At 37.5% G+C, this 19,423-nt stretch overlaps 1 protein-coding gene across 2 annotated transcripts in view; it reads left to right on the top strand.

The window, feature by feature from the left end:
* Positions 1-19,333, top strand: part of LYST (lysosomal trafficking regulator) — an 85,979-nt gene extending 66,646 nt beyond the window's left edge. For both annotated transcript variants that reach the window (XM_064445743.1, XM_064445744.1), the window contains 17 exons: positions 182-243; positions 613-668; positions 1,682-1,834; positions 2,159-2,403; positions 3,099-3,165; positions 4,059-4,215; positions 4,597-4,737; positions 5,146-5,363; positions 6,703-6,933; positions 7,637-7,826; positions 8,730-8,866; positions 9,578-9,676; positions 13,163-13,302; positions 13,606-13,703; positions 15,418-15,574; positions 15,783-15,854; positions 17,228-19,333. In XM_064445743.1, the coding sequence (XP_064301813.1) occupies positions 182-243; positions 613-668; positions 1,682-1,834; positions 2,159-2,403; positions 3,099-3,165; positions 4,059-4,215; positions 4,597-4,737; positions 5,146-5,363; positions 6,703-6,933; positions 7,637-7,826; positions 8,730-8,866; positions 9,578-9,676; positions 13,163-13,302; positions 13,606-13,703; positions 15,418-15,574; positions 15,783-15,854; positions 17,228-17,366 (2,362 nt within the window). In that variant the 3' untranslated portion in view covers positions 17,367-19,333. The remainder of the gene's footprint in view (positions 1-181; positions 244-612; positions 669-1,681; positions 1,835-2,158; positions 2,404-3,098; positions 3,166-4,058; positions 4,216-4,596; positions 4,738-5,145; positions 5,364-6,702; positions 6,934-7,636; positions 7,827-8,729; positions 8,867-9,577; positions 9,677-13,162; positions 13,303-13,605; positions 13,704-15,417; positions 15,575-15,782; positions 15,855-17,227) is intronic.
* Positions 19,334-19,423: the final 90 nt, after the last annotated feature.

Here is a 19,423-nt window from a genome sequence, read left to right as displayed (position 1 = left end):
ATACACTGATGTGCAAGTCTAGAAAGTTGAGGTTCTGTTTTCTTTCCCTCCTTTAAATTTGAACCATTACTCATAGTGTTGAAAAGTCTTCTGTCAACTGTAGCTTTTGAGGCTGTTCATTTTCGGTATGTGCGGAAAGGTACACAAATCCATAAGCAATAATACACTTCAAATATTTCAGAGTTAATCGAAGATGTATAAGCGTAGCACCTTCTAGAGAGACTGCTGGTGAACTGCTGCTGGGTAAGTACACTTTTCAGTCCTCATAAATATCCTTTTTGTCTAAGATTCTCCTGTATATATAAACTTGGCTGATTTTTTTTTTAAAGTAATTGAGCTGTTGCCTGACTTCTTCTGGATTATATACATTATAGATCAGTTTTGCCTCTCTTCCCTACTGTTCGCATGAGTGTTACCTGGACTGTAGTTAAGTTTTAAAGTTTCAGACCACTTTCTCAAAGATGTGGAATGCTAAATTCTATTTGTCAAGTACTGTCTTGCCCAGGTACTAGTCTTAATATTCTTAACACCCAGACACTATTAATGGTATATTAAGATGCATTATACAAATAGTAATATCATGCACCTTTTTGCAACTGTTTTTTCCTGCAGGAAAATGTGGCATGTATTTTGTTGAAGACAATGCTTCAGATACAATTGAAAATTCAGTAAGTATTAGAATGTATTGTCCAGCTTTAATTTTCCGATGCTATGACCATGAGCAGCTTTTTTCTACTGTCACTGAGATTACTGGAGTACCAGAGTTAGAGGTCTCTGGACAAGGCCAGCCAAACTGATAAGTTTGGGTGCAGTGTTGCTTCTTTTGCCCCTGGCTGTGAAATCGGTGGTGATAGCAGAAAATGGGAAATCTGTGGGGCTGGGAGGGAATGAGGAGGGGGTGATGTGGGGAGGCTTCTGCACCTTGCTCTCCACTGCTCCGAGTTCATTGGCATAAGTGCACAGAGCTTGCTTTGGTCTGTACCTGAGAACCTGCCTTACTGGAAGCTGAAGCATTAGGAAGTACAGAAGCTCTCAAGTGTATGAATTGTGCTGTACTCTACAGCATCTGATTCTTGAATTTTCCATTATATAGGATGTTCTAGCTCTTCCCTTACCCTATACAAGAGAGGACTGTTGCATGGAGGAAACTGGAACTGACCTAATCCTTCTGATATATAAAGGCTCTGACATATTTAAGTTTATACATACTACAGATAGATGTTTTTAAAAAAAAAATCAAGATATGGGTTATACTATTGAAAGTCTTAAATTATTTTCAGGCAGCCCTTCTTTGCATCCACTAAGCACGCAGCTCCTGTGGCTTAAGACGTTACCAGCTGTTTTGCTGCTTTGTCCTTCATAGAACTGTCAGAATTGTGACTCATGGCAAAGCTTTGCGTGCTCTGGTTTGGCTGTCCAATACTTTTAGCTTTAGAGCCAGTGAAAGTCTGGCATTGCTTGCCAGCATTGGCTAGGGAACTAGAGCAGCTGTCTGCCCACAGCCTTGACAGTGGAGGGTGGGAAACATATATGAAGAAAATCACAACGATGTCTTAAAGCATCACAACAAAATAGAAGTTTGCCTTCTATGCTGTATGGTTATAAACTGGCCCCATTGAAGGGTTTCTTGTTTGGAAGAACCTACCATTTAAAATCACTTTTTCAATTGCAAATTCTGCAGAGTTTTCATGGAGAAACTGAACCGGCATCATTTTCCTGGACCTATGAGGAAATTAAGGAAGTTCATAAGCGCTGGTGGCAGTTAAGAGACAATGCTGTGGAAATATTTCTAACAAACGGCAGAACTTTACTCTTGGCTTTTGATAATACAAAGGTAGCGTGGCACTGATGGATAATACTAAACCAAAGCATTTTGCTGTGTCTTTATCCTGTGCATTTGTGCATTAGTTTTTAATGAGACCTGTTGTATGGATTAATTAAACTCTGCTTAATACCTTTGGAAAAAAAATTGCCCAGCTAGACTTCTGGGCAATTACAATAATGTAAAACGCATCTCCGATGTACTAAGACATTAAAGGATCTTAGTACTACTAAGCATTATTCCATTACAGCAGAAATCTGTAAAATGAGAGAAACTTAGTAAGTCTTGGTAGTTTGAAGCTTTTGAAATTATTAAATCTATGGTGTTTTCTTCTAGGTCCGTGATGATGTGTACCACAACATCTTAACTAACAATTTGCCTAACCTTTTGGAATATGGAAACATTACTGCTTTGACCCACCTGTGGTGCACAGGACAGATTACTAACTTTGAATATCTGACTCATTTAAACAAACATGCGGGCCGTTCCTTCAATGATCTCATGCAATATCCAGTATTTCCTTTTATACTTTCTGACTACACCAGTGAAACGCTGGACCTAAATGATCCATCGGTATATAGGTAATATGAAATGTTTGGAACTGGTTATTTCCAAATACTTGAACTGATCGTGCAGTGTAGCTTTTTAACTTCGTTGTACTAAGCTGCGCACATACATGAATGGAACTATGCAGGGACAAGCCTCATCCACAGTAACTTGGGCTTTTTATAAGTGGCTGCTTCACCTCAGACATTAAAATAAAATGCATACTATTATGAGTGTGTATATTCAAAGGATGCTGTGAATTGGACTTAGATCCTGTCTTAATATGATATGTATAGTCCATAGATTTAAATAGAAGCTGTATGTTTAAATTTGTGTGATTAGACTTCCAGGGCAATTAGCAAAAATGAAATAGATAAGGAGATAATGTTGTAAATTATATGGCCAGTTACAAAATCACACTGTTCACTGTGACTAGATTGAAGTGAATTGTCCCACCCTAATAAATTTGTTAAGCTAATTTAACATTTGTGCGCACAAATGTTTGCCTTTGTATGATGCCTCTGATTTGACAGAGGTGCTTAGCGTTTGCTTGCCTGTTACTGTCCTATGGGGCAGCTTGTGGATCTGAGTTCGCCTTTAGCACTGGCTATTAAATTTTGCTTGGCCTTTTCATGGCACTAAAGGTGTTATTCTTAATAACGTGTTATTAAATGGTGTGACTCAACATGTTTATAAAAATGACAAGATATCAGTACTACTTTTGTTACAGAAATCTGATTAAACCAATTGCTGTGCAGTCGAAAGAAAAAGAGGATCGTTATGTGGATACTTATAAGGTAATTTGGATAACTTTGCTTCTTGCCTTTTTCCTGTGTATGAATGATATGGAGCTTTTTTTTTAATGTATATTGATGGGGGAAAAGAAACCACAAATCCAGTATTCTATGTCTATGGAATTCTCATTTTCAGTATGTTATCTTTCCTGGTAATTGTTTTAACATGCTCAGAACCTGTATTTTTCTGTTCGTGTAACCTGAAATCATAAATCAATTTAGTCTTTCCATGTGATATTGCTGGGGAGGTTAAATTCATATCTTCCTACATATGAACATATATATATTTAAAGATCCCTAAGGATCAGGAAGATAACTTTTTGCTCTTTGAGTTCCGCTTTGGTGGATTTTGTAGCTATTCTTTCCATTTGATAATGGAAAAGCTGTTTTCCCTCCAGTACTCTGTTATTTTAACATGCCCTACTATGATTGCAGTGCTCTTTTGATTTCTGCTTTTTAGAATGTTTTAAAGGCTGTAGGGAACAACAACATGCTGTGGATGGAAAGCGTCTGCAGCTGGACTTTCAAACTTGTGTCTGTATCATCATGGTCTAGTGTATTTGCAAATATTGTTTTCCACTTAGTATTGAAGAGCCTGTAAAATGACTCTGCAGTGTTAGAAAAGAGTGGGGGTGGCAGGGGAGCAAAAGTAATAACTAACGGAAAACAGGTCATTTAAATTGGTTTAAAACTTTGATACCTAACTGGATTGTAAAAGTGATCACATGTCTCTAGACACTAAAATGTATTTGGTTCCTGATTACTTTTAAATGTATGTTCCACTAAAAATTAAGTTTTATTCCTAAAAAAAAACTTAAGTAAGCTCTTATTTTTGTTACTCGAATGCAGTCTCTAAGCAGGAGACTTGTGATATCTTTTTTGTACTACTTTTCTAGTATTTGGAAGAAGAGTACCGTAAAGGAGCACGAGAAGATGATCCAATGCCCCCAGTACAACCGTATCACTACGGATCTCATTATTCCAACAGCGGAACTGTGCTTCACTTCCTAGTTAGGCTGCCACCTTTTACTAAAATGTTTTTAGCCTATCAGGGTAAGGCTACTTTTGCTTGCACTTGTCTTTCACATCTGGGCCTTGCCCTGGTGACCCAGGAATGCTGTATGTTACTCTGTTTAGCACAGTTTATAAATTCCAAATAGCAGAGTTCAGTACAAGTAAATCTGGTAGGCTTACACAACAGATCCATTCCGAAATTATCAAGCTGGTCCATAAAGCTGTACATCTTGTATTTATACCTTAGTGTATGTGGAATAAAAAGCTGACCTATTTGACTTGCAGTCCACATATAACACATAGTAATTGAAATATAAGATTTCTAAATGATCTCAGCAGTTACCTACTTGAAGCTGCAGATGTGCAACTGTTATCGTGTCCATCATCAATGCAACAAATTCAGTTTGGATCTCTCTACAGATCAAAGTTTTGACATCCCAGACAGAACTTTTCACTCTACTAATACAACCTGGCGACTCTCTTCATATGAATCAATGACTGATGTCAAGGAGCTTATCCCAGAATTCTTCTACCTCCCCGACTTTCTGGTTAACAGAGAAGGTATACTAAGAGGATACCAAAACTGTATCTCCAAAACAGCTGTACAGTTGAGCCTATGGGTTGAAACTGAAGATGCTTATATCCCTTGACTGAATGTGCCAAGCAGTAGATGTATGGGAGAAATCTGGCACGAATTTGTGGGATATACTACAAAAGCCGTTATGTAGGACTTAAGGGAAGTTTTTCCATAATTATTTCAGAGGTGCAAAGGAGTTTTCTATTGTCTGATTTTTCTATTTGATTGAGTGTGTACAGTTTGAATGTGTTGGGGGCGCTTGTTAGTGGTGCTGTCCTGTTGATCAGCAATCAGTCATTGTGCTTAATGGTTAGCTTTCGTAGAGCCCTGTAAAGACCTTTCTGAAGTTACTGTCAACTAAAATGTTGGAATGTTCACACCCTTGTTTCTAGGTTTTGATTTTGGAGTACGTCAAAATGGTGACAGAGTTAACCATGTCAACCTTCCACCTTGGGCTCGTAACGACCCTCGTCTGTTCATCTTGATTCATCGTCAGGCTTTGGAGTCTGACCATGTTTCCCAGACAATCTGTCACTGGATTGACTTGGTGTTCGGTTATAAGCAAAAAGGCAAGGCCTCTGTTCAGGCTATTAACGTCTTTCATCCTGCAGTAAGTATTAAGTATTTGTTAACCAGTGTGTGTGTTCATTGTACTTGGTAACTTAATGGGGCAAAGTTCAGTCTGACTTGCTTGGAAATCATCCAGCAAGAAGCAAGATCCCTTGCTTGTGAAGTCTTGAAGAATAAGAAAAGGCTTTAACTAGTTCAATACAGAACTGATAAGCTCCCAGGGCCTGTCGTAAGACCTTGTGGATTTGTGTTTGTCATTCTTGCCTTGAGAATGGGCATGGGGCTGAGCAAGTGTGGGCTTTAGGCTTTCTGGGTAGTTGTTTGCAGTGGCACATGGGTATTGTTTTGTGTGTACTTGCTTCCATCTCATTCAAAAGAAGCCTTTCGTTTAGGTAGATTGTGCTGCAGCTTTTGATCAGATTAAAATAGTTCAGTTTGTCCTGAGCTCCTTATTTGTGTTCTTCCCTTCATATACATCTTGTGTACTATGCCTCTAATAAGCACTTAACCCTTCAGAAAATTTAATTTCAAATAAGGCTTCAATTATTATAAAGAATTGCAGAGTTTCACTAAACTGTAACGCAGATATCTTGGACTGTATTCTTTAGCTTCAGTCCCTACTATCACAAGGTTTGCTCAGCCAGGCGGTCCTGGTGTCAAATGCATTCAGATGTGTTCTGGTCTATAGCATTCTATAGCTGGAAGAGCTATACAACACTAGTGTTTGGCAGTGGTGGCTTTTTTCTTTTCAAGTAGCCATCCAAATGCTTTCCTTTCTTTTCCATTTTTTGTGCTTAAGTATTGATATGGTGGTTGTTACCTTAAATTTCAAATATTAAGTTTGAGTGTGTGCATTGTTTTTCAAAGTGAAAAGTTGAGGCCTTTGTCAGTGTGTCTGAGGAAAAGTATGTGGTACACAGTGAGATGTGAAAAAGACAAGTAGAGAAAGGAAAGAATTTCCACTCCTGAAGTATGAAGGTGGTTCTTCCCTCTCCACCCCAAACCAGAGTTTAATAGCTTGATCAAAAAGAGGTACAGAAGACAAACATTTTGAAGTTACTGTTTATCATTGGCAACCCTTCTGGTTTTGCACAGATTGGTAAAGGTGTACTACAGAAATTAGTCACGGAATACAGGCAGGAGCAGCTCACGTGATAAATCTTGAAGTGGTGGTTGTCACCACTTCTTTATTGGAGATGAGGTTACTGTTCCCAGTGGCTCTTTAGTCAGCACAGCCGTTGTGGGATGGCTTTTGGGCCAAGTCTTAACCAAACAGCTGAAGAGTCTGCCTCTCAATTTGTGTGCATGTGTTGACAACTCTTTTCCCAAAGATATGCTTGGACAAGCTTATTCTTGCCCCTCCTGGTTTTTCTCTCTAGACCTATTTTGGGATGGATGTTTCTGCTGTTGAAGATCCTGTTCAGAGAAGAGCCCTTGAAACAATGATAAAAACATATGGTCAAACACCTCGCCAGCTGTTCCATGCAGCACATGTTAGCAGACCTGGATCCAGGCTTATCATGGAAGGAGAACTCCCTGCTGCCATGGGATTACTAGTGCAGTTTGCTTTCAGAGAAACCAGAGAACACACTAAAGAAATAATTTATCCAGTAAGTCATTTTGATTTGCAAGATGGTTTAATTAATATTCATATGCTGTAATTATTGTACCCCATGTTTAGTTTCCTTCTTAAAACTGCAATTTACTGCCCATATTGTACTGTAAAGAAAAAACATGAAATCAGAAAAGTGATATTGAAAATTATTTTCATGCATTTGTGATATATTTTGTGTCAAACTAAGATAGATCTTAATTTATCTTGGTCATAGCAAATAGGTGTTGGAAAGCATTTCACTTAACCAGTTCCATACTTTCAGTTATGAATTCTGGAATCTGTGTGCAAACCTACAGTAGGTAAGGATGTACTGTGCTTTCCTCCATTCTCAACTTTTCATTGTCCATAGGACAGTTCAACTTTCTTCACTTAAACACTTGTTTTCCCTAAAGTCCAGTGAGAAAGTGAATTCTTGCATTTGAAGAGATCTGTATTTTTCACTAAACTACCTGAGCTACAAGCTTCCATCGCAGCCCTTTAAGGGAGTTCTTGCACTTCTTCAAGCCAACAATTGAGCTGATGACAAGTAGGAAGCACTGTAGTATCTTCCTAGTATTTTTGGAATACTTCAGCAGTCCTTACCATGTGATTGCTTACAGGAGTGTGATATGAATGATTCTCCCTTGCTTAAAGAAATAATATTTTTCTGAAAACCTTTTACCAGCTTTTAATTTCCATCTTATTTGTACTTGTTTTAGAGTCCATTACCATGGATAAAAGGATTGAAGTGGGGAGAATATGTTGGTTCCCCAAGTGCTCCAGATCCTGTTGTCTGCTTTAGCCAACCACATGGAGAAAGGTTTGGCTCCCTCCAGGCTTTACCAACTAAAGCTATCTGCGGTTTGTCCCGCAAGTTTTGCCTTTTGATGATATATAGCAAGGAGCAAGGTATGAATTTGTGCTTGTGCATGTAGAGGACAATACATATGAAAATGAGCCATAAAAAATTTAAATCTAATGCTATGTTTAATTTACAATTTTAATGCTAAATCTAATTTTCCAGAAAACTTCCCAAATTTAGTCTTTTGCCAAAGAATGATTTATAAACCTAGTAACAGCTTCCACATGTGATATCATATCTGGAGGGGTGGGTATTCTAATTTTTAAAACTACTTAGAGGCATGTTGTAATTAAGTTGATTTTTGCAATTAGAGACCAGAGCATGAGGGTTTAACTTTACTTCCAGCAGATTGAGTCAAAGAAAAACTGAAGAACAGGTGAAAAGAACATGTGGCAGTGGAAAGGAGAATTAAAGGAATGGTTTTTAGAGGCAAAGAATGAGGGAAGTTATCAGTAAAAAGCAGAGGTGAAGGGTCTTCTGCTTTCAGATAAACTTCTCTGAGGGATTCTTACTGATAATGTATAAAGTTTCTCATGTTCTTCTTTTGTTTGTAACATGCACTAGTGAAAGTTTTTCTTAAAAATAAACAGCTTCACATTTAGTCAACAAAAATAAGTAACTTTCTCCTTGAAGTTATGAACAATCATTTCTCTAGCTGAGAAGTATTGGCAGCCACTCCCAATAGACACAACATTTCTGCAAAAAAGCTTTGTCCAGGTTGCAAACTGTCTTTGGAGAACACTGAATGTTTACATAGTCTCTGAAAACTTTGTTTAAAGTACATTGCAGATTAAGCCATAGCCTAACAGAAAATGTCTTATTTTGAAACTTTGGAGTTTTTTATATCCTAGCTTGTGGTAGAACATGGACCTGAGATATTTGTTGTTGACTCTCAAGGTGAGCAACTCTTCGGTTGCATATGTGACACAATATTATATGCCTTCCTTCAGGTGTGAGAAGCATGCACAGTACTGATATTCAGTGGTCAGCTATCCTGAGCTGGGGATACGCCGATAACATTCTACGACTGAAAAGCAAGCAAAGTGAACCTCCAGTAAATTTTATACAGAGTTCACAGTTCCATCAGGTAAAAAGAAAAAAATCAATCTTTTGGTCTTCAGTTCAATATTGCTAGTCTAAGTGGCAATAGGTACTCCTGCTTTTGTTTTTCTTGGAGATGAGCATTGAAACACAATTGGTTTTAATCTGTTTGATTCTCTTTTGGTCCCCCATTGGTCCAGTGTATCTTGCTCCTGGATGTGTTCCTGTACTAGGTAAAGATCCCTTCTGAATGCAGTTGATTTTTGCAGCTTTTCCCTCCTATGGAATATTGGTGTGGATTTATAAAACCTTATGTTCTGGATCAAGAAAAATGATTATAGGAAGAAATTATAGATGCTTTGCATCAGAAACAGAACTTGACTATAGTTTAGGATTCCTCTGAAAAAGACTGTCTAAAAGATTGTTAAGGAACACTACGTAATCTCTGTAACACTTCAATGGTTGATGAGATTCTACCAAAAAGACTTTGGCTGATGTGGCTGTAGATCTAAAAGTCTGCAGCAGTTCACTACTCTTTGGCTGTGAATTCTGGGCTACGCAGAATTTCCCTCTTTACTTTGTTTCTGAAGTAATAGCCAATATAAACGAGAGCAGGTATATTTTAATTCTTGGATTTCTTTAGCTTTTCTTAGGCTAACCAATAAAGAACCAGTTTGACCAATTGCTATGGCTAATGAAAATAGCAGTTAGAATAGTTTTTGTTCTAATTTTTCTGGCTTTGTTTTGTCTTTCTGAGGTAACAAGTTGTGCTTGGGTGCCAGACAGTTGTCAGCTGTTCACAGGTAGTAAATCTGGTGTCATCACAGCATATATGAACAGATTCACTAGCAATATGGTAAGTTCCATTGGATGGGATTTTATATTTAAGGATTTAGCTGTGTTCGCTATTACAGTCTCTCTTTTAAAGGACAAGTGAGAAAAGGGGAACATGTTATATTCAGGACAATTGCTAAAACGATCAAGTGCTTGTTTAGTATTTATTTTTGAAGGATCCTCTTTGACATTGTTAAATAGATTTATGTCAGCATGTTTATTTGTGGGCTTTTTTTAATTTGTTGTTCACATACTGCCAGCCTTTAGTCAGCCCTCATCATCTGGGTGCATAAATGATTACACATACAGCTCTGACTATTCAGGCTAGGGCTTGGAATTGAAGCTCTCTGGCACAATGGAGCTCCCTACACTAAGGAGTACCTTCTGTGAAGGGGACAGAGCCTTTCAAAGCCTGAACACACTGTGGAATGCATTTCCCCAAAGTAAACAGCATTTAGAATGCAGAAGGCACTTATACTACAGAGAGCTGGGATGAAATCTCTGGCAGTGTATGTATTAACCACTAAGCCTCTTCACTTTGTCATATTCCCCAAGGGGAAAAGCTGTGAGGAGGTAAGGGAGAAAAGTAACTTGCATTATTTTATGTGTTTAGTGGAAGATATCAAGATACTAATAGAAATTGCCCTGATACTATGTGGTAAAAAGCATTGTATAAAACCACAAATAGAACTCTAAATTCATCTTCTGGTTCAGACTGAGTTTCTGAGCTTCTGTCTGACTTTCTCCAGCAGTAATTTCTATTCTTCATAGTTTTAACAAAGAGTTTGCAACTTCCTTGACAGGTCATTTTAGATCTGTCTACAGGATTACCCATAGCAACAGCTAAACTAAGCTTCTCAAATTTAGCTTGATACAGATAGTGGTATTGGCAGACATATTTGTCATATTGTACTCTTGATGCTTTTGAATCCCTACATTAGCATGGGCTAGAGGGAACCTTGGTATGATGTGCTATGCCTACCCAATTTCCTGTTTTCAACGGTGGCAAACACACAAACATAGTGATTTCTTCCCTGGCTTTCTTCTAGTTTCTGGTGATCTGCCACTCAGGCTTCCTGAGCTCAGCAGCACTTTGAGTTTAAAATATTAAGTAGAGCTTGAAGCCTGCAAGCTTCAGTCTGTTGGATCTTAAGTTAGGCACCTCAACTGCTCACCAGAACAGTGAGCTTATAAATGACCTGTACTGAAACTTGGACACCAGTTAAAATTTTTCAAGATTTCTACTGAAATAGAAATTCAATATACTTGCCTTCTGCAATGCTAAAAAGAGACTCTAGTAGCAGGGTTATGATTCTTAATTACCCTGCATTTCCTAGAAATAAGTGATTTTTTTTGTTGTTGTTCAGCTGTACAGATGTTGTCTTTGAGACATTTTTGCTGAATTTCTCAGCAGTGACAGTTTTACATGCCCCAGGCAGACTGACCTTGTGCCAATTTTGTAGCTCCTGTTGTTGAGCCAGTTACCAAAGTCAGGGCTGCAGGGAATGCAAATGTGCTTCCTAGCATCTGTTCTACTGTATGCATCTTGTCAGCTGTTCGGTGATAAAGTGAGCAGTCTGTTATAATGCAGTACTTGAAATGTGAATATTTTGCCCTGTTTCACATTTATATACATTCAATGCATAGGTGTAAAACAGATACCATGTTGTTAATTGGATATGGGAATTCAAAGGTGTGGTGTCAGAATTCAAAAATACCTCAATGTTGTACTTCAGGTGCTCTGTTTTTCCTAGTCTTTAAGATGGTCAAAAAATTAGTTTCAAAGCAGTGCTTCATTACTGATCTATCTTGACAATAAGTCATACCTTCATGGAAAGCCTCAGCCAAGGTTTTCTGGCTGTACAAATTATTCCAGCCTTCACTTCTTGACTATTAGGGTTGTCTTGCAAACAGAGAGCGCACTTTAATAATCTGTTTGAGTGAAACTGGGCAGTGATTATTTAAATTCCACTCAAGTGCTGAAGGTGATCACTTGGAGTAAACAACAGAACTGCTATTTAAATGTAGATACATAGCTGCCTGCTTTTCCACATCTAGATATGGCTGTAGTGGTTGTCATCTAAAAGCAAGCAGGGATTAAAAAGGGGATGGTATTTTCAGTATGAGTTAATTATTTAGTAACTTATTAGACCTTAATATAGTTGGTGCTAAAATTCCAGCCTATCTCCTTACAATATTACAACATTTTTGCAATAACCAGTGAAGAATCAACAAACCATTGCTATTAGTGCTATAGAGAGAAGCTGCTAAAGATGAATCCTGCTTTCAGTTCAGGTGTTGAAATGCAGATCAACAGCAAGCACTTAAAGGACATGGGAGGAGCACAGTAAAAGGGTTATCAAAATATGTTGTTCTTCAGAAAACCAGAAGTCTTTGTTGCTGGAAAAAATTGGTATCATTTTTTTTTCCTCTAACTGAGCAAGGATTAAAGAAGCTGCCTATGTGAGATACCACAGTGTTCTGAGAATGACCACTGGATCCTTTCATACATTTGTCTACTCAGATGAGGTGCTCAATAACAAGAGCAAAATAGCAGGTCTTTCTGTTGTCAAAAAGTATATTGACTTTTGCAGTATTACATAGAATATATTGCCCCTTTTAGTGCACAGACACATGTACATTTTCTACAAAATGAGTTAAGTGTATGTATATTTTTATCTTGTCTGTTTCTACTTGCAAACTTCTTGTGGACCTGCTACATGCATCCTGTAGCCTCATACAAAAAATGCAGACAATGTGCTCTGACGTGTGAGGAAACAAGCAGAAAACTGTTCCTTTCTTTTACAATGATGATCCTAATCTCTGTACAGCAAGTTGTCTTAATTAAAGCATTAGTATTCTGATTAAGCAGCTCCTTCGACTTAGACAGTTTTCAAGATGTTTGAATCACTTCAAATGATACAACTTGAGTGAGTGTTATTTGGTGTTAAATTTGCTGCTTTTTTATCTAGCAGTTTCTATATTTAAACTTGACTTCCTGCATGTTTTTCCAACTTGGTATCACTGAAGGACTTGGCACCAACTTGAGGAATTCCCAGTAATTTATTATACAGAGTCATAACTGCTGAGCTGAGTTTTCCATCTGTGTTTCCAAGTGCTTCCTCTAGATGCTAAAATATTGAGCACTGTCATTTTGCTGTCATGTGGAAATAGCAGTCTTGCAGAAAAACAAATCAGCTGATTTCAAGGTGTATAACTGAGACAGAAGTACAATAGTTCTCTGTTCCGATTCACTGGGCTACATCAAAATGTTTGCTTAGACTAAAGCACTGGAAGCAAAAAGTTGAACATTAATAATATATATGGCTTATCACGTTATAAAGCTTTAAACATAAAGCATTAACAATGTTGATAAACTGATGACATTAAAAGCAATAGGAACCATTTTTTTGTAATCTAAAAATTAACCTTGTCCGTATATTATCCTTTTCAGAAAAAGTACGTTAATTTTTTGTAGGAGCTCACGTGTTATCTTTCTGTTTTTCAGACTTCAGAGATAGAAATGGAATCACAAGTCCATCTGTATGGTCACACAGCAGAAATAACAAGCTTGTTTGTATGCAAACCATACAGTATAATGATAAGTGTCAGCAAAGATGGAACCTGCATCATATGGGATTTGAACAGGTACAAGTATATATGGAACTCTTTCCAATGTTTTTTCTTACATACCTGTTTTCCAACTTCGGGGTATCTTTACCCTTTTAAAGGTTACTGAATTTGTTCCATGCATATCTTACAGTGAAGTCACACCTAATGTGGTTTTTTTTTCCCCCATAAAGAGTGTTGGCATTCTAGAATGAATATTAAAAATACCATCATCATGCAAAATGTGATTGAAAGTAATAGAACGCTTGGATATTTTCCTCAAAGAACCTTTTCTGTGTTTGAGTCTGAACTTTAGGCTTGTTTTCTTTTTATTTTCTTCAGGCTGTGCTATGTCCAGAGCCTGGCTGGGCACAAGAGTCCTGTGACTGCAGTTTCAGCTAGCGAAACAACTGGTGATATTGCAACAGTTTGTGATTCAGGTATATTTGGCAGTCAAGAAAGCTGTTTTGACTTGCAGACCAAATAAATCAGGAGACTTGCTATTATATTAGTTACTGAGTATGTGTTAATCATCTGAGGACACAGTTGACCAAAAATAGGAGTGCTCTTCTTTTTTGCATGGTAACATACATATTTCTCCAGAAGTTATTCGGCAGGTGTTTGAGTAAACTGTAGAGATATAAAAGCTAACAGCTTGATCTCTTTTTATAAAGACTTGAAATTTCAACAGAATCCTGGGAGACCTAAATTCTGTGAAGTTGGCCGCTTTCATTTTTAACAGGGATTTCTTGTCAAACGTACAGTTCTTCAGTGTATTACAGAGCAACAGAATTTTTTAACTCACTTTATCGCTTTAAATGCTTCCGTATCCCCAGAAGCAAACAGATTTGCTTAGCTATTCACTAGGTTAAAACAAAGAGGAATTACAGCTATACTATACAGCTATAAAGAAATAGTAGATATTTGTATTAGGGCCCCTACAGAGGGAAATAATTCTCTGTCATCTTATTTTAAAGCAGGTGTTTGTACTGTCTTGTTTTCCCGATAGTCCTGTTTCTGGCTGAGAGCCTTAAGACCTTTTTGAGCAGGAGAATTCCAAGTATTTCATAGAGATGCTCACTGACTTGAGGATCGACTATGTGCTACAAGACTGTGTATTGGTAAAGCAGGGCCAAGTCAGAGTCCTCACGCTGTTTTGCTGTCCATAAGGATACCTGTGTGCATGGTGCTAACTTGAGACTGGGGCAGAAATAGGTTCTCTCTGAAAGACGGAGTATTTTTCCATTGATCCAAGGAGTTACACGATAAGAAGGAAGAGAGCTTAACTTTTTCTATCCATATTGTTAGAAGACAGTTATCGACCCAATTCTCACTTTGGGCCAATTTTTTCTCTTTTTGCCTTGAGTAAGGTAGGTCTTACATACTCAAGTATCTTTTAGCCACTTACTGCAGTTCTCTATAGACTGAACTGAAACTAATGCTGTTCCAAATCAGGGAGTGGGGGGAGGAAAAAGGCAAAACAGCACAGTCTGTAGTATTAAAGGACAAGGGGAAGTTATTGTGGCAGCTTCAGAAACCTAATATTCAGCTTTTAAACTGACATGGAGACTTGGAACTCCACTTCTGTAGCTCACAAACCAATGGGTTTTTTTTCTAGAAAATACTGTATTCTTTAATTGGTAAGAGACATGAGTTTCAATCCCTTTTAAGAGAAAGCAGTAGCTGACTTTTGTTCTTTGATAGAATCAAATAATCCCAGATAACTGGGTAAGATAAGTATGCTTGCTACTTTTAAGTATTTTGCTTAAAACACAAGCCAGGGTACAAGAACTAGCTGTTTAAAGCAGATAGTATAAATTCCTTCTTAGTGCTTCCCTGTTAGTACGTGAAAATTGGTCATTAAAAGTAAATCCATTTTGTAAGAGCAACGTTCCATAAACATGAAGTCATGTCTTCTAATGCAGTGGCTTGGTGGTTTGCATGCTCCCTGTCACAAAAGGAGGGAAGAGTTAATTGTTTACTGCAGCACGCATCACTAAGTCATTTAAACCTTCTGATCTTTCAAGAAGTTGAATTCTTTAACACCGAAAGATTGTTGCATAGACCTAGTTGTAGTCTATTTTTTAAAGATTTATTATTGAATATTTATTGTCTATTTATTTTTGAATACTGCTATGCTATGTTCTGTTGCAGTTGGAGGGGGTAGTGATTTGAGACTTTGGACAGTTAATGGTGACCTCGTGGGACATGTACACTGCAGGGAAAGTATTTGCTCTGTTGCTTTCTCTAACCAGCCTGAAGGAGTGTCTGTCAACGTGATTGCAGGGGGACTTGAAAATGGAGTTGTAAGGTAAGTGTTTAAAACTTTAATTCTTAAAATGCTTTAGCTTGGGCTCACAGTGTGAGAGCATGTAGCCAAACATCATGCTGATATCTGGCTTTAAAGAAGGTGGATAAGCTATTGTTCAGTTTCCAATCTTAGTAGTTGCTAAATAGGTTACGTTTATCACTGAATCATTTGTGAAATTAAATGCGAAAAAAATTACTCTTTCTTTCAGACTGTGGAGCACGTGGGACTTGAAGCCAGTACGAGAAATAACATTTTCAAAGTCAGCCAAACCTATCGTAAGGTAAAAAGATGTTAAGTATACAATAAATGGATTTTTCTTGTGGGGGTGAGGGGACCACAACAAAATAGCAGCGAGTACTGAACATGGATTTGACGTGAGGAAAGGAGGTAAACACCCATGTCTAAAACAAGCAATGCAATCCTACTAATTTTTCGTGAGAGCAAAATGAACACAAGCATACTGTATTTGTAATGACAGTAATAACTAGTTCTGCTGCCGGCAGATAGAAATTAGCAGGATTCCCTTGGGAACTGAACAATGGCTACTCTTCATATTCTTAAGTATAATATTTTTCCCAAGAACCTGTGTAAAATCATTAGATAATCTTAACTTTGTCAGACCCAATTAGACAGGTTTTTTCTTGCTCAGAAATAAGTGAAAACACTGCATTTTTGCTGACCATTGTTTTTCTTCTGATGCTGGAGGGAAACAGTGGAGAAGGGAGTAAAGGAAACACAGAGGAGCCTGGAAGCTGCCATTTTGGAGTGCTTGTGTAATTTTCTCTTGAGTCCCCTTGATTTATATAAGCAGAATTATACTAATGCCAAAATCTTTTTAGAACACATTCAAAGGATTGTCTCTGATACCCCAGTGGTACAGTAACCTGCACAGAGGTCTTAACGCTATGCCAAAACTTAATGTTAGCATAGTAACAAATTACTCTGAAAAATTTTATTTGACCATTGCTGAAATATCTTTTTTCAAACCCAAACCACTAATCACCTTTTTTTAGAAATTAAAAGCATTGTCTGATAGCAGTCACTGCCTTTTGTTTAGCTCCTTTAAGAAACATACTTCACAAAGCTTGTTGATAATGATTTAGTAGCTGTTTAATAATTTAAAGTTTCCTGCTTAAATGAGACAGAAAATGGATGCTGACCTTTGTGCTCTCTAACATTACCCGTGGCATGACTGAAGGGCTTTACTACTGTTATAGCTCAAGAAATGCCCGGCTGAACAAAAGCCCTGTGCTGTGCCATGAAATCTGATGGATTTAGTTTCTGCCTTTGTCAGCAAGCAAGTTCAGAGGGCACAGAGTTCTGCAGCTGAAAAGCCTTCCTTTCAGAAGTAGAAGGGGCAGCCCAGGGAAAGAGTAGGATGCTGCTACTGATCCTACCCTGTTCTTTGATGCTGCAAAGAAAGGAGTACTGAACTGCCTAGCACGCTGAAGTGCTGGACAAAGCTGTAGTTCAGTCTGGCTACAAAAAATGCGTAAGCAGGTATATGTAAACATATTACTAGGTTAATGTACGCACTGGGTCTTGCCTGAGAACTAGTTCTTGTTGGCTATACTCGTACGGGTTTCTTAATGTCTTCTAGCATTTTAAATAGCCAAACCTGATGTAAAAATAGATTGTTTTCTTGTTTTTCAGCCTTACATTTTCCTGTGATGGTCATCACTTGTTCACAGCTAATAGTGATGGAAATGTTATAGCTTGGTGTCGCAAGGACCAGCAGCGCTTGAAGTTACCCATGTTCTATTCATTCCTTAGCAGCTATGCGGCTGGGTGATGACTACGTTTGCTGCTAACTTTGTCTCTGATGCACTTTAAATCCAAAATAGATAATAGAATTTCTTATTTAACTGGATTTTTGAAGTAGTTTCTCTAGAATGACTGAATAAATTTAAATAAGAGCTGTCTAAGGTGGTGTAAAATTTTGTGTGCATGCACAAACTTGAAGCATATCCAGGTCACCAGGAAGCTCTGGTCATATACTCCAATACCAGCAAAGGGACTCATAAATGCTCTAACATACAAGTCAAAATGCTGCAATACGAAACCTAATAGTATTTTTTTAAATCACTTCTTGGACAGAAGTATTTAAAAAATTGATTGATAATGCTTATTCCCCCTTGTAAGTTGTAAAATGTTAGCAGCATAGACTTCTGTAAATATCTATTAAAATGTCAGCATATGTATATCTCGTTAGTTGAGTGCAGTATAGTTAGCTCTGGGATAAGCAACCCAAAACTTAAAAATCCAAGATCATGTAAAATTGCTTTTTTTGAGAAGCAAGGAACTTAGTAGGTGCTTTTTGCACCACCTTATGGTATTGTAATGCTAAAAATTGAATTTTGGTTATCTTTATATTTGTAACTTTTGCCATCTTCTGTTAGTGTGAGTCTTTACAACAGACAAAATATTTGTCTTAGCAGTGGGTAGACACCTCATGGCATCACAAAGCAATAGTTAGATCACGTTTTGGTTTTGTTTCTTAATGTAGTATTAACTCCCGAACTTTGTAACACCTAGCTATTGCAATTCTGTGGCAGAATATATATTGTATACATATACAGCTTATCCTCCAGAGCTCTAAAAAAGGCATTAAAGAAGGCACAGATGTGCTGCCTGTTCTAGTGTCACTGAAGTTCAATACACTGTAAAATGTTTGAATCTAACTGCTTGAATGATCAATGTTCATAGGCATCAGATGATTTGGAAGAGTTTACACAGATACACTGTGCAAATATGTTATTTATTCCTAGGTGCTATTTTTTGAGGAATTAAAATAAGCCTCCATTGTGAAAGGCTTAACAAATTTGAATTCTTAGGCCAGATGAAAAAATTAACATTTCAGTTGATGGATTTGAAGAACTCTAAACCTGCCACCATGACCGAGTGCCTGCCAGTCATGCGAATGGCAAAACAGGAATGTTACACAAGTCTAATAGTTGTATTTTCCTTTTAAATAGCGTTGCTTTTTCATCATTGACATGTTCCACTGTTGCCATATGGATGAACTGCTAGATCTTGTGTTTAAGGTTCATCTGCCTTCAAAACCCTGTATATGGAATTGTCAAGTTGTGATGATGATGACACACACAAATCTTTACACTTCTCTTGAAAATTCCAATCCGTCTTTGGAAATCTTGCAACTTCCCAATCTGAAGAACTTCTCAAACTAGAAAAACTGAAGAAAAATATTCTCGTAGTCCATGACACAAACGCTGATGTTTGATTCAATTAAGCAAGTGGCTAGATACCGTATGAATTGAATTTTAAACTGCGTATATTGTAGCAGCATTGTATGGGATGGCTTTAGTCACGTTTTTCACTGTCTAAATGTTAATGGAAGGTCCACATACAGACTGAAAAGCTTCCTGGCTTGTGTTGAAGTGGTGTGCTTTATTTAAGAGATGAAATATAAATATTGTGGTTTTGGGGTGCTTTTGTGCTCCCTGGTTTGGGATGTTGCTCACAAAGGCTTATTTTTATAAAGTAGAATTCCACTTGTTACAAATCAATATGCAAAATTGCTGGCCTTGTAAAGAGTGCAATATTATATTTTTATGTAAAAGTAGAAATGATTTTTTGAAGCAAGGAGTATTTATTCAGCATAACATTCTGGAACTATTAAAATAACACTGCAATAGTATCTGTGCATGATGTACTGAAATTCCCTGTAAATGTCACATTCCACACTGTCTTTGTATACACTGCCACATTGTTGGGTAATAAACAGACCTTTGTACCAAATTGTTTGAGATTGAGAAACATGGTTTTGACTTAGTTTCACTTCTCTTCTCTTAGGGATCTTTTGCACACCTTGCTCCGGATGAATTTCTG

This window comes from Phalacrocorax carbo, chromosome 3, assembly GCF_963921805.1.
Source record: "Phalacrocorax carbo chromosome 3, bPhaCar2.1, whole genome shotgun sequence".
NCBI classification, from domain to species: Eukaryota; Metazoa; Chordata; class Aves; order Suliformes; family Phalacrocoracidae; genus Phalacrocorax; species Phalacrocorax carbo.
This window is presented reverse-complemented; position numbering and strand designations above follow the sequence as displayed.